General features: G+C 39.0%; 1 protein-coding gene across 2 annotated transcripts; it reads right to left on the bottom strand.

The window, feature by feature from the left end:
* Positions 1 to 5,766: 5,766 nt before the first annotated feature.
* On the bottom strand, positions 5,767 to 25,769 carry TRIM58 (tripartite motif containing 58). 2 transcript variants are annotated; one of them, XM_047875773.1, is made up of 6 exons: positions 25,275 to 25,769; positions 21,100 to 21,195; positions 17,395 to 17,625; positions 14,407 to 14,429; positions 14,209 to 14,309; positions 5,767 to 10,027 (listed from the first exon to the last, which is right to left on the bottom strand). In XM_047875773.1, the coding sequence occupies exons 1-6, from the start codon at positions 25,695 to 25,697 to the stop codon at positions 9,438 to 9,440; spliced, it is 1,464 nt and encodes a 487-aa protein (XP_047731729.1). In that variant the 5' UTR covers positions 25,698 to 25,769; the 3' UTR covers positions 5,767 to 9,437. The 2 variants fall into 2 exon arrangements, with proteins under 2 accessions (XP_047731729.1, XP_047731737.1); XM_047875781.1 differs by lacking the exon at positions 21,100 to 21,195.
* Between the last annotated feature and the right edge of the window lie 1,667 nt (positions 25,770 to 27,436).

Genomic DNA, 27,436 nt, shown 5'->3' with positions numbered 1-27,436 from the left:
TCTTAGATCTCACTAAACAAGTTGCAACTATCAAAAGGTATGAAGCAAAATACAAATAAAGTTGATTACATATTTTTAAAAAAATCCATAAGGAATCCTACCGCAGAAAATACTAATACAAAGCCTAAGGAATAATGATAATACTAGAGCAATTCAATATGACAGCCGAAAGGCTACCTTGTTTAGTAAATTTTTTTCAAGAAATTGGAGAAAAAACATGTAATGAAAAATAGGCAGTGACTTGAAGAAGTTCACAGGAAAACAAATGATTTACAAAACATGATTTAAAAATATTAAAATCATTCTCACTAGTGACTAAGAGTATAACATATAAAGTTATTTACTTTTTAGATTGGTAATATTTAAAGATGTGATACATACACAGCTGGGAAAATGTGGGGAAATACACTCATTAACTTTTGATAGGAATAAATTAGAATATTAACTTTGGAACAACCTTTATAAAGATCATTAATTAATGGTACACATATATCTTGAGGTTGTAGATGTAATTTTAACAAAAGAAACACCTATTATAAAATTTAAAATTACATGTTATTTTTATGACTTATTAATTGTGAATCTAGCAATCTATTTTGCATTTATTAACCCACATTATGCAAATAAAAATCAAGAAACTTTATTATAACATTGATTGAAATGGATAATAGAAAAATATGTTTAAAGTTATTGAAATGATTAAAAATGACAATTTTATGAACTAGAAACAATACTAAATGAAAATAAGTATAGGTACATAACTTCACCTGCAATTTTTTTTCCAAAACCTAGATTAATTTCAAACAAGTGAAAAGTGAAATATAATGTATAATCAGATTATATGTACCTTGATGCCATTTTTTGGTCACAAACTCTATGTATTATATATTTTTCTATGTATAAAATGTACATTAAAATAGAAACAATATCTGGAAGTATCCACTGAATTGTTGAAAAAGACCTACTTCTCAAGAGTATGATGCATTTTAAACAAGGCTTTCATTTGTACATGATTCCTTCTTTATTAAATAATCATCAATAATCATGAATTATGAAATCAGATAGGACACATACCCATGCATGTATTTAGTATAATATAATATTTAGGAAATTCCCCTATGATTATTTTTCTGAATTTGTTAATATGTCTTTTTAACTTTGTCATTCCTCCTTTAGAGAGATCATTGTCCCATCTGACTTAAGAAAATCTGATTTTATTAACAAACTAAAAAAGGCATGATGTAGGAAGAAAGGCAGGAACAAATTTTCAATCATTGTAATGGTGTCAGTGTTTTATAACAAACAGCTGCACAACTTCATGGTCCTAAAATTATGTTTTCTGTGAAATAAGAGAACAGTAGAAAGAGGAGCAGAAAATGAGCCATATGCTTATGAAAGGGCATGGGTTTGTCTTTCAAAATAACTTGAGTTCTAATCTCCTGAATTTTTTTCACAACTTTGTTTTTAAGTTTATGTATTTATTTTGAGAGACAGAGACAGGGAGCTCAGGGGAGGGGCAGAGAGAGAGAGAGACAGAGAGAGAGGGCAGGCAGAGAGTGAAAATCCCAAGGAGGCTTCTTACTGTCTCCTGAAGCCCAGCAAGGTGCTGGATCTCACCAACCACTAGATCATGACTTGAGTCAAAATCAGGAGTTTGTCGCTAACCTACTGAGCCCCTCACTGCACCTGTGTTCACATCTTCTATGGGGAGGCAAGAATGACTTCACAAAAAGACTTGCAACAATGGAAACTCAGAATAAATGTTATTATGTCACACCATTCAAGCTCTTAACCAGGATGCTGCCTCTTTTTGGTTTTTAAAATTTTTAAGTTTATTTTGAGAAAGAGAGACAGAGGGAGTGAGGAAGGGGCAGGGGGTGGGGCAGAATATCGGAAGTGGGCTTTGTGCAGATACGTAGGTCTTGAACTCACAAACCATGAGATCATCACCTGAGCTGAAGTCTGACACTTAGACTGAGCTGCCCAGGCACCACTCTTTCCTTGTCTTTAGAATGAGACAGAAGTCACTTGTCCTGCCCCTGGCGCTCTGACAGGGAGGGTCCACGAGGCCAGCTGCTAGCACACACTTCTCTCCATGGAAGAAACAGGTCTCTCATGGGGAATATGGAATATGGTCATTTTCTGAATGGTTCTGGGGATGGGACAAATATTTTCTTCCTTTAATTTCAAACTTTTAAAGGAATAGAATCAGTTTTCTTTTCTCTGTGTAGAGATCATTCTCAGCATATTGGTTCTGCATGAACAACCTCCCCACCTTCCCCACCTCCCAATGCAGTTTTCTCTTCATAACAGCCTTCTATAACCACTGTGAATATCTTCATATTTAACCTAATTGTGCACCTGTTCCTGCACATAGCAAATTTCACTGTATGTTACGTGAATTTGTCATTATTCTCCTGGTGAGGAGAGAGATTGGGCGACATCTATCATTTTATCATTTATACATGGACACAGCTCAAAAGAATAAACAATGAATTGCTTAACATGGCCTTTCAGGTTTGCCTTACCCTGGAGAAGCATTTCCTCTTCATTGAACAAAACCAGAGAAACTGAAAGGCTGTATCAAACTCTGAACTGGAGAGACCTGACCTCTCCCCACACACTAAAGATTTGGTCTTTCAGACATAATTTTGTGTGGAATTGGAAATAAAAGAGCAGCTCACCTGCACAAAGGGAACTATTACCTTGTAAAACAACCGCTTAACTTGTGTATTTGGCAGTGTGTGTGTACCAAAGGATAAAATACATTTCTCCCAGTAGGTGCTGGTCAAACACTGGAAATACCATTGTATCCAAATGCACCATTCTATGGCAAAAATGCCCACACTGAAACCATAAGTCAAAGAAATTGTACTTTTTTCAGTTCCTGGAAAACAGATGGTCATATAATCAAAGATTTTAGTTTATTTACAAAGCATTTTTAAAGATTAAAGAGTTTTCAAAATTTTTAACATTTATTCATTTTTGAAAAACAGAGACAGAGCATGAATGGGGGAGGGGCAGGAAGAGGAAGACACAGATTCTGAGGAAGCAGTCTCCAGACTCTGAGCTGTCAGCACAGAGCCCATTGTGGGGCTGGAACTCAAGAAAGGTGAAACCATGACCTGAGCCAAGGTCGGAATCTTAACCGACTGAGCCATCCAGGCATCCATATGAAGAGTTTTAAGCTCACAAAAAGTGGCTGCAATGGCAGATGATAGGGACTAGGATTGATGTTTTGATGCAGGAATGGTTCAGGCTTATATCTTCCCAAGCAAGGGATGACGTTTCCCCATCTCCCTCCTGGAAGCTGAGAACACCCTTTTCAATGTCTTTTTTTTTCTCCCCCAAAATGAAACTCCCATCTCAGATCTCATTTTCTCATGTTTGCCTGAGAAATCTATCTTCCTTGACACCAATTCTAACATTAAAAAAAAAGGGGGAATTTGTATATTGTGTTTCTTCATATTTTGTCTCTTTAGCACTTTTACTTATCTTTTAAAATGATTTTGTATTGGTAGATTATTGCTCTATTATAGCTAAATAACATGAGTTGTGATGTATGTGCTTATGTGTAGCTTTTCTCTTGGTCTGTCTGTCATAATTCAAAAACTTTCCAAGAGCAAGGAGGATACTCCTCATTTTATATTTTTTTGTTCCTTTGATTCATATCATACAGCTTTTTTTAAACAAACCAAAAGATAACTGCAGATTTATGAGTTGAGTCCCTAAATCCAGAAATCTACTCACCATCTTTATTTGTGTGCACCAGGTTCCACTAAAAGTCAGAAGTCAGAATGTACAGATCTAGGTGGAGGACCTCCATGGGATTTTACAATGCCTTCTCCATGACTACTGAGTTCACATGGGTGTTCTAGCCAGGTGTAATTCCAGATGTGGAGGAAATGAAAGCACCTCTCCTTGGCTTGGCTCATTCCTCTTTAAATGCAATTGACCACAATATTTATGCTGAGGGCAATGATAGTATGATGTAGCTCTCCTGAGGAAAGACTGGGGAGGTATTATAATGGTGGTCTTGATTCATCAACAGCCTTAAGCTCTGGGAAAACTTCTGAGCCCACAGGGGTCATTAGTACATACACTGAGGTGTGCTGTAGATACCTATCACATTGTGTTCAATCTCCCATAAGGTCCAGACAAAAAATGAGTACCATGATAATTTGTCCCTTGTATAAAAAAAGATTTATTACTTCATGTAAGTAAAACTAAAGCCTCAATCCATTGTTGTTTTATAAACATAAATCCTGATGGGCCATTTGCTCCCCTGTTACCAAGAATTTTTATGTGCCTGAAAAACAATTGAGGACTAATCAGTTCCATACTACATGGAATAAGATCATGCTTTTTTTTTTCCTTTTTTCCTCCTTAGCAAAAGAATTTTGACCTTTTTTTTTACTAAAAATTTTATATATGATGACAAAGAACTCTTTGTCTTAGTGAAAAATGTCATAAATGCATTAACTAATATACATTTTATTATTAATTTTAGGAGCTAATAGGGTGAACTATTTTGTTTAATTCATTTATTTACTTATTTATTTTTAGATCTGAAAGGAAGATGTCAGCATATATTAACTTACCTTATAGTTTCAGAAAAAAAATAAAAACCTAGAGGTAATTTGAGCAGTTATTATGAAATTCTAACTTTATTAGATTGTGGATACATGACCATGTTTTTAATGCCCTTATTGAGGCAAATATGACATCATGAGGTTGGATTTTTTTTTAATAATACTAAAGTAAATAGATAAATAGAAATTGAATCCATGCAATCAGCCAAGAAATATCAGAGAAAAATCAGACGAGTTTGAATCAACTAGTTAGAGAATTTATCAAAAGGATTATTTGGGTACTTTTGAGTACATATAGTTACACAGTCAGGGAACAAAGAGGATATTTCATATAAATGAATCAATATAACTTGTAGGTTTCTAGAATGTGTATGGGATACATATTCAGACCACCTCCATTGTTCCCTCTTCCCTGTTGAACAATTCCACAGAGGGACCCAGTAGCGCACAGAAAATATGCATGGAGGGGTCCATGCTTGAAGAGCAGACAGGTTTAATAAATCCCAGCGTTCCCAATTTCTGTGCCCTTTGGGACACTAAGAGTTGAAATTACAACTCTAAATTTGCTAAGTTCTTTCTAACTCCTAATGCAGCTATTTCACTTCCTATGTCCAACCAGCCCCATATATCTCTCTCCTCGATTTTTTCTTCATTCAGGACCTTCTTAACATGTTAGAATCATTAGCTTATTTGGTTAACTCACTTGACAAACCAGTCACCTGATTGAGGGGGTGGAGTAGGAAATTATCAAATTAGTTATTTGAATAGGTTATGCAGTCTTGTTAAACTGTAAACCTAACTCTGAGAGCTATAGCTTCAGAAAAACTAGAATCTAAAGTTTGCAGTTGACTTTTGAATCATTCTTTATGATTTTAGTCATTCCTTAAAGTGACCTGGGCCAGACAAAAAGTCCAATGTATAATAACAGAGACATGCATGATGGTAAGAAGTGATGGGGAGGAGAGGAGACCCAAGACACCCTTTAGCTGTTGGAGTTGGCTCTTCTGTGAACCTCAGATCAAGAGGGTCTCATAAAGCATGAAAGATTCAATTTAAAAAAAGGTTTTAGTCCAGGGGCGCCTGGGTGGCTCAGTCGGTTAAGCGTCCGACTTCGGCTCAGGTCATGATCTCGCGGTTCGTGAGTTCAAGCCCCGCGTCGGGCTCTGTGCTGACAGCTCAGAGCCTGGAGCCTGTTTCTGATTCTGTGTCTCCCTCTCTCTCTCTGACCCTCTCCTGTTCATTCTCTGTCTCAAAAATAAATAAACGTTTAAAAAAAAAAAAGGTTTTAGTCCATATAATTTTACAGAATTCTCCCCACACCCTTAGTGGGTATGAAAGGTGGCATATGGAGTGCATATGAGGTAATGCATAATTCAAAAGTGTTGGCATATTGTCATAGGGAATCAAAGCTACAGGAGGCTCAATAGGACCATACCTGGGAATGGCAAGTCATCATTTTCATAGAATTTATTACCTTCACAAATTTATCCTTCTTTTCAAATTTTCTGTATACCTAAAAATGGATTCTACTCATTTAGCACTTGACATTAAACTTTACTGGACAGTGATTGTGTACTTATAAATAATAGTAATAATAATAAAATAATAATTATAATAGTATAATATGTTACATTTCAGAAAACACTTTTAGATCTATGATTTAATGCTTCCCCTGAAAGTCAATCATTTATTATTCAGCAAATATGAATTGAGTGATAACCATGTACAAACCGGTATTTGAGGTGCTTGAGATATGTTGAAAATACTGTTATCAATAGACCGATATCCCTCCCTTCAGAGTGCTTACATTCTACCAATAAAAGGCAAAACAAACAAACAAAAATAAACACAATAAATAACAATATAAAAATTGTTAAGTACAATATTGGAAAAAAAGGCTCCATTGGGCCTGGTAAAGGGGACTGGGAGAGTGGGTTCTGGGTGGACTCCAACGTGATTCAGACAGTTTAGTTGAACTGAGAAGTTGGATTTGAGCAGGATTAATGAAAAAAATGGGATGAGTAAAGGAGATATGTGGGAAAATGGAACCACAGGTAGAGGGCTCATCTGGGAGAAAGACCCATGGTGGGAAGTGCCTTGTCTGATGTAAACCCAGCCTAGGTGCCAGGATAGAGGGAGGAAGATAAAAACAGAAGCATGTGGAGGGACACAAAATCAGAATCAGGTAAGGAGCTGGTGTTCAGATACTCCAGGGTTTGAAGTTTTGCTGTGAAGATTATCTAAGTTGAATGGAAAGTCATTGCAAAGTACTGTCTTGGGAGTTGAAGGATAACCCAGCTGCAGCATCCATAATGGATGTGCAAAGGGCTGGAGTACAGCTAATGTTAGGAACCGAATGTAGCAACTCAGTGGAAGAGGATGGAAGTTCAGACTAGTTATAGCAGCAGAGTGGTTAGGACTGGCTAAGCTTTGTATATGTTCTGAAGGTAGAACCAAGGGTTTGCTGATGGTTTGGATGAGGGCCAAAGAAATCAAGAGAGAAGTCAACCAGATTCTTGGCTTGAGCAACTGAAAAGATGGTGTTGCTTTCCACTGAGATGGAGAAGTCTGTGTGTGTGTGTGCATGCATGCGTACATGCACACTCTCACATTCTTGTATGTTTCAGGAGAATAGGAAAAATCTTTAAATAGGATTTAAAGAAGTTTGCTGTTAGTGAACCAGAATTCCATAAAGAACAGAAGAAACCTTTAGGAAGACGCACAAAACCTTGCAAAGTTTAGGAAACAAGGGATGAAGGCACACTTAAGTTGGCTTAATGATTGACATAAATCATAGTAAGATGCAAAGTAAGATAACAGCACTAGAGGGAAACAGTGGAAACCAGGATGTTTGCTTTCTCATAGGAGCTAGTTATTCTCTGTTCACACCCTGACTATGTGGTGTTGTCCTTCTACCCATTAAGCATAAGTGAATGGGTGTTGGAACCCCCAAGGAGGTGAGATCTCAGAAAAGTGACTCTGTTTCTCCTGATGTCTGTGTGGAAGGGTCTCTACTGCTCTGAGTGTATTTTCTCTGCATTGACTCCTGTCATTGATCCTGGCCTTACAGTAACATCAATACTCAGGTGTTACAGTAAGTTGCCAGCTCCTGTTTAATCCCTGATGGTGGGGAAACATGAGCTGAAACCCAAGGCATGAGCCTGTTCTCTACTCAAACCATGCATGGAAGAGGCCTAGGGCATTCATGGTCTATAAAATGTCACCAAGATGGAGATAAGAATACATTAATACCCCCATTTGGAAAGGAGAGATGGAGAGAGGAATTGTTTGCTTATGATCAAATATAAATATACCAAACATGAATGTATATAAATCTTTTTTAATGCAAGGATTCATCAATAAAGTTCATAGAGTCATTTGGTAATAGTTTATGAGATCATACCATTTCTAAAATTATTATACTTCATGATAGTCCTCCAAATGTAAGAAAAACGTCTGGAAAGAAAAATATTGAAAAATTGCAGAAAGAAAACTATGTTAATAATGCTATTGGAAAGTAAGTGAAAGATTTTAGTCAAAGAGATATCTCTGGAAGAGAAAAATACTTTAAAATTCAAGGTAGAATTAAAGTGGAAGATTAAAATGTTGGCAGATTATTATCAAAATACTGTTAACTAAATTTGCCATTCATTAGTAATTGTTTGGCACTTAAACATTTGAATTTTAGCATTTGCCTCGCAATTTTTTATTAGACAGATACAGAGAAATATAACAGCAAAGTTAGCCTTCAATGACTTAAGAATTTTGTTAGGAAAGTAGAGAGTATATTTTAAAGATAAGTCAAATATTATTAGCATATCATCATCATAATCGTCATCATCATCTTTATATTGTATTTAAGTAGAAAGTTTAATTAAAACCAATCATATCAATCATGATCTTAAATATTTGCCATAGAATTCTAAGATCCATATCATTTTTCCACATATAGGAACCATATTAAGTAGCTAAGACCTAAAGAGAAAGGTGTTGAGGTCTTAAACTAGTAAATGGCTAAGTCAAAGAACTAGTTGCATCAGAATTCTGAGAAATTCCTACTCTAAAACATGTCTCCAAAGATAAAGGGAAAAATGGCAGTCTCAGAGGGGTATGGTGGTGGTAATCTGTTACATCAGAATGAAAGAAATGGATTCCAGAATCCTCAGAAATTAGTCTCAGTACAAAGAGGATTCAAAGAGTAAATGAATGTAGTCATAGGAAAATTGAGTAAAAAGAAATGGTCCTGAATTTGTTAATCTAGAAAAAAATGGAAGGCTAAACAAGAAGAGGTAGAGAGAAAAAAAAAGTCAAGAGCAAGAAAGAGAAAAAGTTAGAGATGGAGACAAACACACAGAAAGAATGAGAGAAGAGAAGGGAAATAAGGAGAGGGAGAAACAGAATTATAGATCTGATGCTGTATTGGACTGTTCTCCACGAATTTAGGAATTGCCATTTCTAAAAAAAAAATGACATTTCTTATTCTCAATATATCGAAGACTTGGAACAAAAGGATATAAAAATGAATGTGAAATTATAATGAATGTATAGAAATCTTTGTTTAACACCAGGTCCATTCACTTGAAGAAAGCCTCATCAAGAAAATCTGTAGCACCACCTGGAAAGACTTGAGGAGATTGCTGCATTTCTAAAATTATTATGCTCTGTAATCCTCCTCCAGATGCAAATATTTCATATTTTCTGTTTTGTCCTCATGGAAAAATGTCCATAGCAATAAGGATTAAAGTGCTGATCTAAATAGGGACATTTTGGGGCTTAGCATATTTGCATCCTCCCGATTCCACTCCAGGAAAACTTGCTAGGCATAAAATTCTCAGGAACAGAATTTTAGGAATGATCATGTCCAACATTAGAACCAGAGTAAAGATGACCCCTGGATGCCCAATTTTCTGACTCCACATCTGTCATAGGTGGCAAGGTAAGAGGAATCGTGTCACAGATGAAAAAGTAAGGTCGGAGAATACCAGAGAACAGTTGGTTGAATGTGTAGATGTAAGACCCATTTGTTACATTGTAAAAGGAGATTTCACCTGCTTCATAGTCCAAAAAAATCCCAATGCAGTGAGGCCGTTCCAGGTGGAGGAGAGGTACAGATGGGGAGGCAAGGACCATGTACTCATTTCCTTTCAGCAGCCACATGGCCCAGACTCCATTCTCAGGAGAGGGTGTGGTCTCGCCCTTTCTCAGCACCGTCTCTCGACAGACACCTACACCCCACTCTGCTCTTTCTCCTACCATGACCTCCCAGTAATGCCTTCCTGAGGAGAAGTTCTGCAAACCCAGGACACAGGGCCATGTATCAAAACGCTCCGGGTTGTTGGGGAGATCCCTCCACAGCTCTCCGTCCTGCACACTGCGCAGATCAGCAGTCAAGAGGAGGCTAGGATGCGCTGTGACAGGGTCCAGCTTGACATCAACTGTGGGAAGAATTTTGTGGGACATATGAAACGTCAGAAAAGACAGGTAAAAACTTAGGAAGCCACAATATTATGGATAATAGTCCATAATACTCCCTATTTCTCTCTCTCTCTCTATTAACTCCTAGAGAAAGTGAAATAAATATTTTACCTTGCAGGTGGCTATTGTCTTCATCACTCACTTGTGTATTCCTCAGTTACCTCTACATGATTCAGAACTCATTATTGCCTCAATAAAAACATAACCATTGATAATATGACAAACCATGTGCATGGCCATTTAGATTCCTTTCATCTAAATTCAGAGCACTTGGGTGTTCTTAGGAAGATCTTCCGCATTTATTTTTTTTTTCTCAAAATCCATAGGAAAATTTCATTAATTTGAAATCCACTACTTTCAAAGTTATGTTACTGTGGTAGGCAGAATTCTAAGATGAGCTCCATGACCTTCAGACCCTGGTGCTACTCTCAGGATTATGTTATGTTATTTGAAAAGAGGAAGATTATCTGAGTGGATCTAATATAATCACAAATTCTTAAAATGGGGATCTCAGCCCTACAACTGTCAGGACTACATTATGCCTATAAACTGAATAAACTTGGGAGTGGATTCTTCCCCAGACTCTTCAGAGAAGACCAGCTTGGCCAACACTTTAATGTTGATCTTGTGAAACCATAAGAAGAAAAATTAGCTGATCCCACATGGATGTCTGATCTGTATAATTATGAGCTAATAAGCATGTGAGGTTTTAAGCAGTTAAGTCTGTGGTAATTTGTTATACACCAATAGAAAACCAATATTGATGCTGTGAAGTCCCAGTCAGATTGATGTGAAGTTTTACTTGTGCGTGTGTAAAATCTCAGTGAAGAAGGAAGGATGTAAAATATTCAGTGTCTTGTCTTATAAATATTCAAAATAATAAATTTCATCAACATCGTTTTATTTTTAATATCATAATAACAAATACTATTCCAATGACCACTTCTAGCGATCTTGTGTTGAAACCCAAACCTGAGTTGGTCACATAAATAATACCTCATCTCTGCTAATGCATTTACCCACCCATAGAGTGGCCATTATCATCCCCACATTACAGCTGAGGAGACTCAGAATCAGAGCTTATGTGGTCTCTCCATATTCTAGAAGTCATAAATAACAGACTGAGACATGGTTTTCCATGGGATTGTGCTAGGTGTATTTGATGTATGTTATGTCTTTACACATTATTTCTCAGCCACCACAATTCCTTGCTCCATTTATAAGAAAATAAATCTGTGACATGGTTTCTAATATGGTCTGTCTCCAATTCCTTCCCCAACCCTTCTCTGTTAGATTCAATTGCTCATCATGATATAACAACACTGTAATCAAACTGTCCGTGTCCATCTCCTCAGTGACCTCCACACTGATGAGTTTACCTTAAATTACTTCTGTGTAGCATTAATGCTGTTGAGAATACCCTTGTTCTGAAAAACCTCCTTTCTCTTTCCCAAAGACAGCCATCATCATGCTTTCCTTCCCTCTTTTCTCCTCACTCCTTCTTGATCCCCTTTCTTGTTTTCTCCTCTTCTCCATCACTGCCATTGGAGAAACCAGTGGTCTCAGGACCTGGACCTCTTCTTTCTGTCTCAGCACACAATAGTTCTTGGGCTGGTTGGCTCATTGATTTAATTTAATTCCATTCATATGCTTACTGACTCCAAATGCATATCTCTACCTTAGACCTTTCTCCTGAAACTCCATATTTGCAAAATCATTTGCCTACCTGACATCAAACTTTTGAGATTTAATACTCATCACAAGATTGATATGCTCAAAACCCAACTCCCCTCCTTCTGCCTCACCTGCCCTTTAACCATCAATGTAAATGGCAACTTCCTTACACCAGCTCTAGAGATTTAAATCTTTGGGTCATTTTGGACTTTTCTCTTTCTCTGACAACTCACATCTAATCCAACAGCAGATCTTGCCAGCTCTACCTTCAAAATATGCCAAGATTCTGTACACACCTCAGCGCCTCCAACAGTACCACTCTGATCCAATCCACAATCATCTCTAATGGAATTATTGCAAAGGCTCCTAATTGCTTTTCCCACATAAAGCCTTGCCCCTTTGAATTTATTCTCAGTGAAGCATACAGAGTGAGCCTCTCAAAACATTAATATAATCATGCTATTCCTCCATTCACAGTTGTTTACTGATTTCCTGTTTACTCAAAGGTAAAGCTTCCTGCTCACAGTGACCTGCCCATACCACCCTGTGCTAATTGGTCTTGTCTTGGCCTCTCTGACTCTCCCCTTGTTAATTCTTCCCCAGCTACAGAGACCTCATAGTTCCTGAAACACATCTTCTATATTTCTATCTCAGGCATGGGCACTCATTGTTTCTATTGCCTGGGATGTTTTCTTTCAGATTAGATACCTGATGAGTTATCCCTGAAGGGGCCCTCCTTTATTGTCAAATTCAAGTTTAGATGCCCTATCCCACGAACTTCTGGCTACCCTTACCTTATATTCTGTATAATCTTCTAACATTCTGTGTATTTTGCATAATTTAAGTAAATATTTACAACACAAAGTTATGGATTTGTAGGATTTTTTGTTATTGTTCAATAATATATTTCAATACTTAGTGACTGGCATAAATTCATTTTATTGAATTGATTCATTAATTATATAATTCAGTAAAGGAAATGGGTATATTATGACACTGATTATGAGAGTTTAATAAATTGTAACAATTCATGCAGTTGGTATATATTAATTTTCCCATCATTAAGCAGGAGCAGGACTGGTAACATGGGTTTTCTCAATATGGGTCAAAGCTGTCTCCCTGTAAGTAGTGAAACCAGTATTTAGCCACAGTTTGTTTTCATTGCTGCATATAACGTGAATTTTAAAAAATAAATACAGTGGTACCTGGGTGGCTTAGTCAGTTGAGTGTTCGACTTTGACTCAGGTCATGATCTCATAATTTGTGAGTTCGAGCCCTGCATCAGGCTCTGTGCTGACAGCTAAGAGCCTGGAGCCTGTTTCAGATTCTGTGTTTCCCTGCCTCTCTGCACTTCCCCTGTTCGTGCTCTCTCTCTCTCTCTCAAAAATAAAAATAAGCATTAAAAATACACAAAATAAAAAATAAATACAAATATTGAATCTATATTGTTTTAAAGAACAGAATAATCAAATCTAATAGACAAATTTATGTCACCACAGTTATTCGTACACAAAAGTAATTGATTGAATATCATTGGCTCCTCCTCAAGTGACAAATAATAAATCAAATCCTGGGGCGCCTGGGTGGCTCAATCAGTTGAGCGTCGGACTGCGGCTCAGGTCATGATCTTGCGGTCCATGAGTTCCAGCCCCACATTGGGCTCTGTGCTGACAGCTCAGAGCCTCGAGCCTGTTTCAGATTCTGTGTCTCCTTCTCTCTGACCCTCCCCCATTCATTCTCTGTCTCTCTCTGTCTCAAAAATAAATAAACGTTAAAAAAATTAAAAAAAAATCAAATCTCTTATTTGATGTACCTTAAGGCTTTTATATTGGTTATTTTTCTGCTTTCAAATATCATTCATTTAGTCTTCCAAACAATAATACATTTTTCAGCATTTTATAAACAGGGAAATGAATATTCATTGGAACTAATTTTACTCAAATCACAGTTAATAAACTAAGAAACACACTTTCAAGTCTATGTTGTTCTAACTAAATGTAGCTAAAATGTGTGTTAGTACCTCTGATATTTTTTATAATTATACACATATCCCAGTTTTCTTTCTTCTGAACAAAGTGTTCTCTCCCACCCACCCTTATAACTTGGCATGGCCATGTGACTCACTTTAATTAATAAAATCTTTAGGGAAGCCAGTGTTCCACTGTAGTGTGGTTGCCTTTACGAGCAGTGCCCAAATCACCATAACCGTGCCTTTTCCCAAAGCTACCAGCAACGGAAAGGAGGTTGGGCTCTATCTGCATGGCTCCCAGAGGGAGATGAGGTGAAACAAAAGCCTCCACAATCCAGAAAGAAGCCAATGACATGATTTAAAAATAGCCCTTTACTGATTTTAGTCAGTAAACTTTGGGTTCTGTTTGTTTCTGCAGACTGACTTCTGCAGTAACACATTACAAAAACAGCCAAACCCTGGGCTCCATAGTTCTCCAAGCTCAAAGACGCAGCTTACCTTGGAACTTTCTCAACATTTCCCTCATCCCAGGGATGTGACACATTGTCTTCAGCTCCATGGGGATGTTCTCCAGTTCCACCTGTGTGACATCATTACTTCTGAGAAGGACACAGAACCAATAATTCTCAGTAGGACTTATCAACCACCTTCCTTGTCATCTCCAAACCCATTCCCTGATTCAGAAAGTAAACATACCTGCTCAATGCTTCTCTCACACCCTAAAAGTAAAAGAGAAATACAAGCAGGTGTGAGTCAGCCCTCTGAACTGCTTTTGACAGATTGGAAACAAACTATGAACATCTCTTTAGGAATGATCAGAAATAATTAACTATGAAGATGAAAATAGAGGAGACATGAATCTCTCTTAACCAAATCCAAAACTTGGCTGTTGACTTTTCTCATGAATTTTAACATAATAGAATCAGTTTGCCTCTATTTGAATAGAATCAGACTACACAAAGTTTAGGTTAACTCCTATGATATCAACCAACTTAATTATTTTTTGAATTGATAATTCTGACATTTGGATATTTTAATAGAGAAATACATTCTGGTAACTAATGTGGATGAAATGAAGGTAAAAATAGACCATAAATGTCTCCAGAATTCATTTGAGGGATGATGAAAGGTATAGACAAAAAAATATTACTCTCAATGTCTCTGTAAGAAAACCCCAAATTCCTCATTTGTTGAACCAACCTACCATAGCTACGAACTCATATGGAAGTAGGTTTACTAACTGGATAAAAAAGAAAGTCATTAATTAATAGCAACAATCTCAAAGGAGATTATTTAAATAAATCACCTGCCTTAAATGTTCCTTTTCCCTCTAAAAAATACCCACGTGGTAGATAATTTTCAGAAGGCATAAACGCAGGGAAATAATTATTTTTTATGGGACTGCCAGGCTTTGGGGGGTGGGAGGGTAAAATGCTGCTTACTGGTACTGAGGAAGAAAGGCAAAGGTGGATATAACAATCAACATAAATAATTTTAGAATATATTCTCCCTAAGATTTGTACTATAAATCATTTTAACAACTTTTGGTGCTAATAAATGCTAGCTTTAAATTGTGTGTTTTGTGGGGCACCTGGGTAGCTCAGTTGGTTAAATTTCCAACTTCAGCTCAAGTCATGATTTCATGGTTGGTGAATTCAAGCCCCTCATCTGGCTCTGTGCTGACAGCTCAGAACGTGGAGCCTGCTTCAGATTCTGTCTCCCTCTCTGTACCCCTCCCCAACTTGTGCTCTCTCTCTTTCAAAAATAAATAAATGTAGGGGCGCCTGGGTGGCGCAGTCAGTTAAGCGTTGGACTTCAGCCAGGTCACGATCTCACGATCCATGAGTTCGAGCCCCGCGTCGGGGTCTGGGCAGATGGCTCAGAGCCTGGAGCCTGTTTCCGAATCTGTGTCTCCCTCTCTCTCTGCCCCTCGCCTGTTCATGCTCTGTCTCTCTCTGTCCCAAAAATAAATAAACGTTGAAAAAAAAAAGTTAAAAAAAAAATAAATAAATGTAAAAAAAAAGTAATGGTGTGTTTTGAGATATAGTAAGATAAGATGATGAATATTATTATTGAAAATATTAAGGGCACCTGAGTGGCTCAGTCGGTTGGGCATCTGACTTCAACTCAGGTCATGATCTCACAGCTTGTGTTTTTGAACCCTGCATCGAGCTCTGTGCTGCAAGCTCATAGCCTGGAGCCTGCTTTAGATTCTGTCTCCCTCTATCTCTCTGCCCCTCCCATGCTCACACTCTGTCTCTCACACAAAAATGAATAAACATTAAAAATATATATAAAAATTAGAAAAAAGGAAAATGTTAAACTTTCTGTGTATATTTACTGCCTGAAATTCAGAAAATTAATTCCTTTCTCATACTTAGTGTGCTCACAAGGAAGTGAGCATAGTAATAGTAATAATAATAATAATAAATTTTGTGTAGATACAGATATATTGAAGACAAAATGAATTAAATTAGACAAAATAAATAAAAATGCATTGTAAGTTCATTCATTCAATGACCTCCCCCAACCATGTAACCAGTGCTGTTTATTCATTGTACTTGTAAACATTATATAGATAGTTAATATGAATATTTATTTCATGGTACTTTCAGTGTCTGGAACTAACTCAGACAAGGTGGAATCTGTGGATCAGTGGCTAAGGGATGATATGAATTACTTAGTTCAGAATATCCTGATGAGTCACTGGGGATGAGACAGAATGAAATATGCCCAGAAATCTTTGACTGCAGTAGATTCTATCATGATAATATGCGTACATTAACAATAATGACTTTCTCAGTTCACTTGGGATTTTGATGACCTCCTGGAGGGTTAAGAACAAATATTTTTTCTTGTTATTTGTGTCTCTGCTGTATAATCCCTACTGATTATAAGGAAACTGCACGAAACCCACTGAATCCCTCTTCACTTTGCCTGGAATAGGCATGCAATATGGACAAGGAAATTAGTGTTTGCCATAAGATTTAACAGGAAAACTTCAAGCTGAACAAGTTAAACCATCATTCATATTTTCAGCTCTGACATTGAAATGGATCACCAAAGACTTTTGGAATTGGCCATCACTGAAATACAGCATATCATCATTGACAGATTGACTATGAAGTTTTAAGAAGTATTTTTGATGAAGCCCCTGGGTGGCTCACAGTTAAATGTCTGACTTAGGCTCAGATCATGATCTCAAGGTTCATGAGTTTGAGCCTGGCATTGGGGTCTGTGCTGATAGCTCAGAGCCTGGAGCCTGCTACAGATTCTGTGTCTCCCTCTCTTTCTGCCCCTCCCCTGTTCTCTCGCTCTCTCTCTCTCTCTCTCTCTCAAAAAAAAAAAAAGTAAATGTTAAAAAATTTAAAAAGAAGTGTTTTGCAGGAAACATAGCATAGATTGTCCATTTTCTGGTTAACCTTATAGGTAAGATACCGAATTAATTTTAATTTTTAAAAAATACTTAAACTTTTCTCTCTACTATGAACTATTTTATAGAATTGTGTAGGGTCCCTTCTCATTCTGATGCTAGGACTTCGAATTAAGGTGCCTCACACATACATTCTAGGGTGTCCTTTTGCTAAAAAGCATGAATGACTATGTGACTTGTCTCTGAAAGCGGCTATTTGTCCCTGTGGTCTGGCACTTGAGCCTCCCTGTGCCGGAGGCGCCCAGGCTTACCTCCAGCAGCCCCAGAGCTGGGCGTTGGAACCTCTCCTCCAGCTCCTCAGCCAGCTCCTTCAGAGCCCTGCTTTGCTGCCCCAGAAGGTTCTTGCTGTGCCTCAGTCTCTGCAGGGTAGCTCGCTCCTCCTCCTCCATCCTCCGCAGCTGGAGCTGCTCCTCATGGGCCAGGAAGCCACGATACTTCTCAAACTCCAGCCTGAAGCGCTGCCTCTGCATCTCCACTTTTTCCTGGAGTGACACAGGGGATCAGAGCATCAGCAGTGGGGGCACAGCGTCTGGCTTCCCCATGAAGGTATGGGACAGTGAGGCTGGAGGCAATGTCTGTGAATGAATGGGCTGCATTTTAACAACATGCAGGAACCAGAGGCCACTAGAGTTTGAGAAGACAGTTGGATTTGGGTTCCCATTTTGCCATGGAGTTGGGTGCAAGGCACTTTTATAGGCAAGTTTTGGAGCCACATTTTAAATATGGGGAGAGGCACCTGGGTGGCTGAGTTGGTTGAGCATCCCACTCTTGATTTCGGCTCAGGTCAGGATCTTGTACTTCATGAGTTCAAGCCCTGTGTGCTCTGCGCTGACAGCATGAAGCCTACTTGCAATTCTCTCTCTTCCCCTCCCCCACTCACTCTGTCTCTCTCAAAATAAGTAAATAAACTTTATTTAAAAAAATAATAAAATAAAATATGGAGAGAGGTACCTGCATGGCTCAGTCAGTTGAACCTCTAACTCTTAATACTGTCTCAGATCATGATCCCAGGGTGATGTGATCGAGCTTGCTGAGCATGAGGCCTGCTTAAGATTCTCTCTCTCTCTCTCTCTCTCTCTCTCTGGGCACCTGGGTGGCTCAGTCTGTTAAGCGTCCAACTTCGGCTCACGTCATGATCTCGCGGTTCATGAAGTGGAGCCCCACATCAGGCTCTGTGCTGACAGCTCAGAACCTGGGGCCTGCTTCAGATTCTGTGTCTCCCCCCTCTCTGCCACTCCCCCCACTCATACTCTGTCTTTGTCACTCAAAAATGAGTAAATGTTAAAAAAATTTAAAAAAAAAGAAAAAGATGCTCTCTCTCTCCCTCTGTCCCTCTCCCCTGATTGTGCCTTCTCTCTAAGATAAAATAAAACATAAATAAAATATGGGAAACAGGTGTATGGTATGGGAATTAAAATTGCATATCTATTAAATTGCTGAGCAGAATGACTAGCAAGGAATAGTTGCATAATGAAGTTAAAATACATTATTATACTATACATAAAATACATTCTAGATTATTACACTAGAGGGACATCTGGGTGGCTCAGTTCCTTAAGCACTGGGATCAGCTCAGATCATGATCTCAAAGTTGGTGGGCTCAGGCCCTATGTCTGGCTCTGTGCTGACAGTGCAGAGCCTGCTTGGGATTCCCTGTCTCCTTCTCTCTCTGCCCCCCCCCCAAAAAAACTTGCACTCTCTCTCAAAATAAATAAATAAACTTAAACAAAAAAGAGCCTGATTTAAAAAAAATATATACACTAGAATGAGAAAAGGGTGGAAATAACTTAAGAGCTTACAGAGACCTAGATTTGTAAATGTGAAAAAGAGTCTTAGAGAGTAGAGATGTGAATATTACTTAGTAATATCGTAATTGTGAAACCTAAGGCTAACATTCTCTGTATAGCCCAAAAGTAAATAAATGATTGTCAGGCCATTTACCGCAGAGTTGACTTCAGGAAATTAATACTGATTTCCACCCAAATCTCACATCTACATTTTTTAAATAGACCTAAGGAATATGCTTTGATGCAGCATTATTACACACAGAGACATAAATTTTATTCTCTTCATACTGATATGTGGAAAACTAGCTTTAAACTGAGTATAGGTGGCAAGTTAACCTCCAACAGTCTCTCATTTTGGATTCCCAGGCTCATTGCTAAACATTATAATGCCTTGGTTTGATTAAAGGGCATAAGCTATCACTTTTTATTTTATTTTTTAATTATCATTATTATGTTAGAGACAGAGAGCACAAGTTGGGGAGCAGAGCAGAGAGAGAGGGAGGGAGAGAGACTTGGATTATTAGCCCAAAAAGAACAAAAATTATCATTAAGTATTTAACTACATGTAACTACATACATTAACTATATATTGCATAGCAATAGAAAAAGATAAGACTCAACACAGAAGAAAAATGTAGCCTAAATGGTCCTTATGGAAATATCTGTCTGAGGATAGTGTATAAAACAAAAATTTTAAGAAAAGAGTAAGGAAAGAATTAGAAAAATATAGGAGCACCTAATGGCTCAGTCCATTAAGCCTTTGACTCTTGGTTTCATTCAGCTCAAGTCATGATCTCACAGTTTGTGAGTTCAAGCCCCACATTGGGCTCATCACCATGCTGACAGTACAGAGCTTGCTTGAGATTCTCTCTCTACCTCTCTTTCTGCCCCTCTCCCACTCTGGTGTGCATTCATGTGCTTGCTCTCTCTCTCTCTCTCTCTCAAAATAAATAACCTTAAAAATATAATTAGAAACATTATAGAATATGATCACAGAATAAGGGTTATTTGGAGACAGACAAATAATAGAAATACTCTATGAAATAAATCCTATATATGTTATATATTATTTACATATAACTTCTATGTATAGTTTCTCAATCTTGACCCTAATGATATCTTACCAGACTATTCTTTATTATGAGTTTCACATTAAATTTTTCTTTTAAAAAATGGGGCGCCTGAGTGGCTCAGTCGGTTAAGCATCCGACTTCAGCTCAGGTCATGATCTCAAGGTTAGTGGGTTTGAGACCTGCATAGGTTCTGTGCTGACAGCTCACAGCCTGGCACCTGCTTCATATTCTGTGTCTCCCTCTTTCTCTGCCCATCCCCCACTCACGATGTATCTCTCTCTCAAAAATAAATAAACATTAAATTTATTTTTTTTTAATTATGAGCTTCCATGGGCTGTCCTGTGCTTTGTATGGTGTTTAGCAGCATGCTTGCCCTTCACGCATGAAATTCCAGTAGCAAGCCCACTCCCCCCCGCCAAATTGTGAGAACCAAAAATATCTACATATATTGTAAAATATCCTTTAGAGGGCAAAATCACTGCAGATTGAAACCACTGTGTGTGGTATGTGTGTATGCATGTGTGTGTGTATGAAGAGTTAAGTGAAAAAACTGATGGACTGTAAAAAAAAAAAAGGACATATATATGAATTACTGAAAAGAGGTGAAAGTTCACATTATCTTCCTATCTGTAAGATGATCACTATTAGCTATATTTCATATCTATCAATGCTGCGAAGTATTTATTATGCCATTCATCCTATACACACACACACACACACACACACACACACACATATATATATATATATGCATATACACACACAAATACATATATTTTAAACTAGTGATGATAGTATGAGACTCTTTTCTAGGTATTAGGAATAGAGCAGTAAATTATAGTAAGATTAAGATCAGTAAAACTATCTATTTACAATTTGGATTGGGGTACTATTAATAGAGATAAAAAGAACACACATACATGATGTCATTTGCGGGGATGGGATGACCCAGGATGACACTGAGATGTTTCCCAAGAGCAAGTATATAAATGGAACAAAAGTACTGGAGCAGGGAAAATGGTTGAACAGTAATTTAATGACCCAAACTTGGATCTTTCGGAAAAGCAAGCCTCCTGAAGTTCCAAGAATCTCTTACCTTCCAAATGATAGTTTTCTTCCCCACATTGACCTCCTGAGTCAAGGCCTCCTCCATCTTCTTTCTTACCATTTCCAGGGCCCTCTGGAGCTTTACCTGTTTCGAAAGATACACTGAACCCATTGTATATGCCCTATTTCAGTACCTGGCATCAACTAGGTTAACCAGGAAATACAAAGATCAATTAAAACAGGCTTTAGTGAGCACATAAAAATGTTTAACCTCATTAAGGATTAAGTAAAATATAAATATATTTTTAAGTACTAATGCCAGGTATAATTAAAGGTTTATCTAAATATATGTTCATTGTAGCATAATTTAAAATAGTAGGACTCTCTTTCCTTTGGGCTGTGGACATACCATCCATATTGCAGAAGATCTTGAAGCTTAGGGGCCACATGAGCCACAGCCATGGCTGCACTGGGAAGCACAGAAGCACCCAGGAGGCCAGGGTAATGCTGGCCTCGTGAATCACCATAGTATCAACCAACTTCCACAAATATTGCCCAGGTTACTTTGGAAAAGGTGGTATAAGTGAGACATTACCACTTAAAGAGGAACCAGAGTGTCTGCTCTACTGTTAGCCTTGATAAACAGTGGACACGTCAGTGAGCAGACACCGGGAAATGCTGTGAGAAACAAGACTGGAGCTGCCCCTATCATTGATGTGGTATGATCCGGCTACTACAAAGTTTGGGGAAACAGAAAGGTCCCAATACAGTCTGTTATGGAGAAGGTCAAATTCCTCAGCAGAAGAGCTGAGAAGATTAAGGGTGTGGTGATGGGGTGTTGGGAGGTTGCATCCTGGTAGCTTGAAATGCTAACAAGTGCTTTTCAAAATAAATAAATTAAGTAAGTAATAAAATAAAATGAAATAAAATAAACAAAATAGTAGAATTGTAAGTTCAAGTGTCAACAATAAGAGAGTGAGAAAAATATATTTTATATTAACATGATGGAACTAAAATAGTGTGTTGCAAAATACTGAATGACAAGAAATATTCACAATTATAAAATAAATTGAAATAAGTGTATTTTATATAATATGTCACCAATTTTTGGAAAAAAAAGTACTTGCAATGGATATATAAAAACTAGTTAGCATCAAATGTTCAGTAGACAAAATTGCATCTTAATTAGTGCTTGGTTGAAAGTGTACACCTTTTTTTTTAAATAATCTGATTTAACATTTACTTATTTTGAGAGAGACAGACAGAGTGAGCAGGAGAGGGACAGACAGAGAGGGAGAGAAAGAATCCAAAGCAGGCTCCGCACTGACAGTAGAGAGCCCAATGTGGGGCTTGAGCTCATGAACTGTGAGATCATGACCTGAGCTGAAGTTGGATGTTCAACTGACTAAGCCACCCAGGCACCCCAAAAGTGATGTTATTCCTTGTATCTATATATTTAAATTTCTTAAAATTATTTATTGATTTATAATAAGAAAATTGTTTATTATTATTTGGCCAACTGAAACCTTGCAAATTACTAATGCTTAAATGAAAAGAAGATAGAGAATGCCATAAATCTTATGAGGAATTAACAAAAAAACCAGAAACTATATCTCCTTTCAACCACTGCTAGAAATAAACACATACATTTTATCTACAGAGAACACCCATAAAGATACGCAATATGCATATTTTTAAATTTGTCCCAAGTCATTCAATAAATCTTAGGAAAAATGGGGGGGGGGGAACTCTTTCTAAAGCCATTTAATAAGTCTTAAACAACAATTGACTTTAAAAAGAAACTTCTATAATCTTATCCATAGCGCTCTACATAAACTAGCAGTAGAATTTATGGAAACGTCTGACAAGATGGGGGAAGTGGCATTGGTTTTAGTGTTTGCAAGAAATAGAACTGTGACACTTAGAGGAAAGCTCCCTTGGGCAGAAGAAACTGTGAGCAAAAGCAAGGAGGGGAAAAAGATGTGGCCTGTTTGGGGACCACAGTGATCAGGCTGGTTTTGTTGGACCTCATGGTTGGTTAAGACAAGAACTGTGGAAACAGAAGTTGGGGCCCTAGAAAGTCTTGACTGACAGGTGAAGGAGTTTAAAAGATATTTATCTGGCATTTAATTAAAGACTACTGAAATATAAGGAACTTCTTGAGACATATTACATGCAATCAAGTTAGATTGAGGTAACTTCTGGATAAAAAGAAAGCAGGGACAACATGCTTTAAAAGTGTAGGTAGAGGGGCGCCTGGGTGGCGCAGTCGGTTAAGCGTCCGACTTCAGCCAGGTCACGATCTCACAGTCCGTGAGTTCGAGCCCCGCGTCAGGCTCTGGGCTGATGGCTCAGAGCCTGGAGCCTGTTTCCGATTCTGTGTCTCCTTCTCTCTCTGCCCCTCCCCCGTTCATGCTCTGTCTCTCTCTGTCCCAAAAATAAATAAACGTTGAAAAAAAAAAAAAAAGTGTAGGTAGAAAGTAGCTGGCACCTGAATTTTGTAGATGACAACAACAAAAAACAAACAAACAAACAAACAAACAAACAAAAAACTAAGAGATATTTCTAGGTGTGTCAACAAGGAAGTTGAGGTAAGAAATGTCTCAAAACCTTAATTTAAAACAAAGTTAAGGGGCACCTGAATGGGTCAATCGGTTAATCATTCAACTTTGGCTCGTCAAGATCTCAGGTTCCTGAGTTTGAGCCCTGAGTCAGCTCTGTGCTGACAGCTCAGAGCCAGGAGCCTGTTTCAGATTCTCTGTCTCCCTGTCTCTCTGCCCCTCCCCTGCTCATGCTCTGTCTGTCTCTCTCTCAAAAATAAATATTAAGAAAATTTAAAAAGTAAAACAAAATTAAAATAATAACATTATTATTTTAGAAATTCAATGTTTGCAAATTATTTCATTGTGATAGTATTCAGTTAGACATGTCAGTAGATTAAAGATGACTTTGATCTCCTTTGTGGTAGTAGCTGTTCCAGATGTTGGGAATGTAAACATGATCAGATGGGGTGCCTGGGTGGCTCAGTCAGTTAGGCATCCGACTTCGGCTCAGATCATGATCTCACTGTTTGTAAGTTTGAGCCCTGCATCAAGGCTCTGAGCTGACAGCACAGATCCTCCAGGCTCCAGCACAGAGCCTGGAGCTGTTTCAGATCCTCTGTCCCCTCTCTCTCTCTGTCCCTCCTCTGCTCTCTCTTTCTCTCAGTTCCTCCCTCAATAAATAAGCATTAAAAAAAAAAAAAAGACATGATCAGGATATGTCAAAGAACTCTTGAAGAGCATCAGTAGGGAAACTTCTGTTAGAGTTTCACAGATGCCACTTTGAGGGCCAAATACTCCAATACGAGTCCTGTCTGCATTGAGGATGCTCACATCATCAGCTGCCAAATAGGTGTTGAACAGAGACTGGCCTGTGTGCTTACCTACTGGACTCTTACTTCAGGGTTCACATGCATCTGCAGACTTTACAAGTGATCAGAGCTGTGTACTCACAGACACTATTCTTAACAAGTGTCCAAACCCCGGCATTGTTTTGGTGACAATATTAATCAACATAGAAGCATTATGAAAAAGCAAGGCATTATACAACTGGGAGTTATTAAGAAGTATTTAAAATAAAGACACACACCTGTAACGAAGAACCAATTGGATAACACAACTCTCCACACCAGAGGTCTTGCTGTTGGAACCAGAATGTCAGCATCAGCAAGAATAAAACCAAGAGAAGGGGCACCTGGGTGGCTCAGTCAGTTGAGCATCCAACTCTTGACTTGGCTCAGGTCATGATCTGAAGGCCTATGGGTTTGAGCCCCACTAGGGGCTCTGCACTAAGCCTGCTTGGGATTCTCTCCCTTTCTCTCTGCCATCTCCCCTGCTCTCTCTCTCAAAAGAAATAAATAAACTTAAAAAAAAAAGATGAAACTAAAAAGCTAGGGAAGACTTCATGGGAAAAGGGACAGTCTAAAATAAGGGTGCATTTGAACTCCTGAATAGAGGTCCCAAAAGGGGGTTACTATAAGGCAAGGAGACCGAACTTGAATGTGGGCTGTGAGAGACAGGATGTGGGAAGGGCACAGATCAGGATAGTATCGTGTGGGTTTGTCCCTAGGGTTTGTCACTAACACCTGTGGCTCAGTCCGCTCGGATGTCTGGGCCGCATTTGCACACTCGCAGTGGGGGCCTCTCCACGTGCGCTTTGCAGGGTGCGCACAGGGACTCTCACCTGGTAACACCGAGCTGCCTCTTGCAGAGGCATGGTGTGGTGACTCCTGTGTTCAGCAGTGGTGTCACAGACCCAGCACAGTGCCTCCTGGTCCACTTCGCAGAAGAGGGTCAGTTCCTCGCAGTGCTGCGCACACAGGCGCACTCCCACTGGCCCCGCGCCGAGCCCCAGCTGCCGCACGCTGTCCACCAGGCTGGCCAGCTGCCGGTTGGGCCGAAAGCTCTCCAGCCCAAAGGGGCCCCGGCACTGTGGGCAGGCATAGAGGCCGCCCTGCGCGCTGTCAGACTTCTCACAGAACTCCGAGATGCACCTGAGGCAGAAGCTGTGGCCACAGGCCACGCTGACCGGATCCTGAAGGAAATCCAGACACACCGGGCACCTAGCCTCCTCGCGCAACCGCTCCCCAGGTGCCCCAGAGGCCATGGCAGGCTGGAAGTCGCCTGGCCCCGCTGATAGCAGCGCTCTCTTCCCCAGCTGCGCACGCTATCTGGGCCAGTGCTCTGGCACAGAAGGGAGGGACTCTACAGCATCAGAAGATGCAGGCCCAGGAAGGGTTTTATCCACTGGCTCCGCTCCAAGAGTCCAAACCAGCCACTCCCTGGGAAAAGTCATAGCTCAGACAACCCTCAGTTACAAGGATAAAATTAACATTTTAAAATAGTGTTTAATAATGTTAACCCTGGCCTCCTGGGAAACTGAACATTTCTAACGGAATCCCTCACACTGTACCTTAATGGAGCCCCTAATCTCATGTTTTCACTGTCAGTGCATTTGGAGAATGGTTGAGCTCCTGCCTTTCGTTACTTTCTGAACTATTCCATGGTCTCCTTATCCTTATAAGACATAATAAGTTCTTAAAATATGTTCCAAACTTTAATTTGTCTACTCCTGTTTAATTAGCTCATGATAAAGAAATGAGTAGGGGAACCTGGGTGGCTCACTCTGGTAAGCACCTGACTCTTGATTTACGCTGACGTCTTGATCTCTGTGTTTGTGAGTTGGAGCAGTGGGTGGCGCTCTGCGCTCCCAGCACAGAGACTATTTGGTATTCTCTCTCCCCACTCTGCCCCTCTCCACTCTCTCTTTCATTCTTTCCCAAAATAAATAAATTTAAAAAAACAAAAACAAAAATAAAAAAAAAAATGAAATGAGTAGATGAAGTAGGCTGCTGTGGAGATGTTGCAAATGTGTGTAGGATAATGATAGGTGTATAGACCAGCAATGATTCAGAACATAAGTATCTGGCATAGTTCAATGAGGGTCCCATAAGGACTGCATACTTGTTATTACTGTTGCAAAACTATAGGCTGAGGCTTTCCTCAGAAGGAATAATTCAAGCAGAGTCCATCAGTGCTCCTTCACCTCTGAGATGGGGAGACTGAGAAAAAGGCATAAGGAGCAAGATAATTTGAAGACAGGATATGATGCCACTCAGGATAAGCATGGTGAGGCCATTAGGTCATCTGGAAGGTGGCAAATACAGGGAGTGTCTGTCACTGTGCAACATGTAATTTCCATTCTGTGGAGTTTGGAGTGATGGTGGGTATGCCTGAACCTAATTATCCGGTCTCCCTCAGCACACGTGTGTCAGTAGTCAGAGTCTCGGACACAAGTGTAAGAGAAAGATATAACCGGCATCTCTCAAGGAGCCTTAAGACATGTCATGAGCACTCAGGCAATTACAAAGAACTAACTAGGAGAAAGGATGTTCACCCATGCACAAGAAGATAATAGAGGACTCTGAACTAGCCTGCATGGTTGGGCTGTAGCCTTCAGGGAGTCTCTGAGCTAACAACTGAGGTGTGAGTACAAGCAGTAAGCAGGAAGGGAAGCCACACACAGAGGACACAGGGTGCACAGAACTGAACTGTATGGGAGGGAGCAGCATACACCACCTGACAGCCATCCAGGCAGGCTGGTATGTGGGACCAGATGACGATGAGTGGCTGCCGATAAGGTCCCAGTGAGAGGCTGGGACACATGACTTAGGTGTTTGGGGTTGATGTGAGGTTTGTGTGTCCTTATTCTAAGGATAAGTTCTTAGCCTGAAGTTTTGGTGGTGGGCAGGGTCTGAAAGGTTTATCTGTCCAGAGTCTCGGTGGATAAAAAAAAAAAAAAAAAAAGATTCTTTGAGAACAAACAGATGCAGGTATGAGCTGAAC

Source organism: Prionailurus viverrinus, chromosome A1 (assembly GCF_022837055.1).
Source record: "Prionailurus viverrinus isolate Anna chromosome A1, UM_Priviv_1.0, whole genome shotgun sequence".
Taxonomy (NCBI): domain Eukaryota; kingdom Metazoa; phylum Chordata; class Mammalia; order Carnivora; family Felidae; genus Prionailurus; species Prionailurus viverrinus.
Note: the sequence above shows the minus strand (reverse complement) of the source record. Positions and strands in the feature narration are given on the sequence as shown.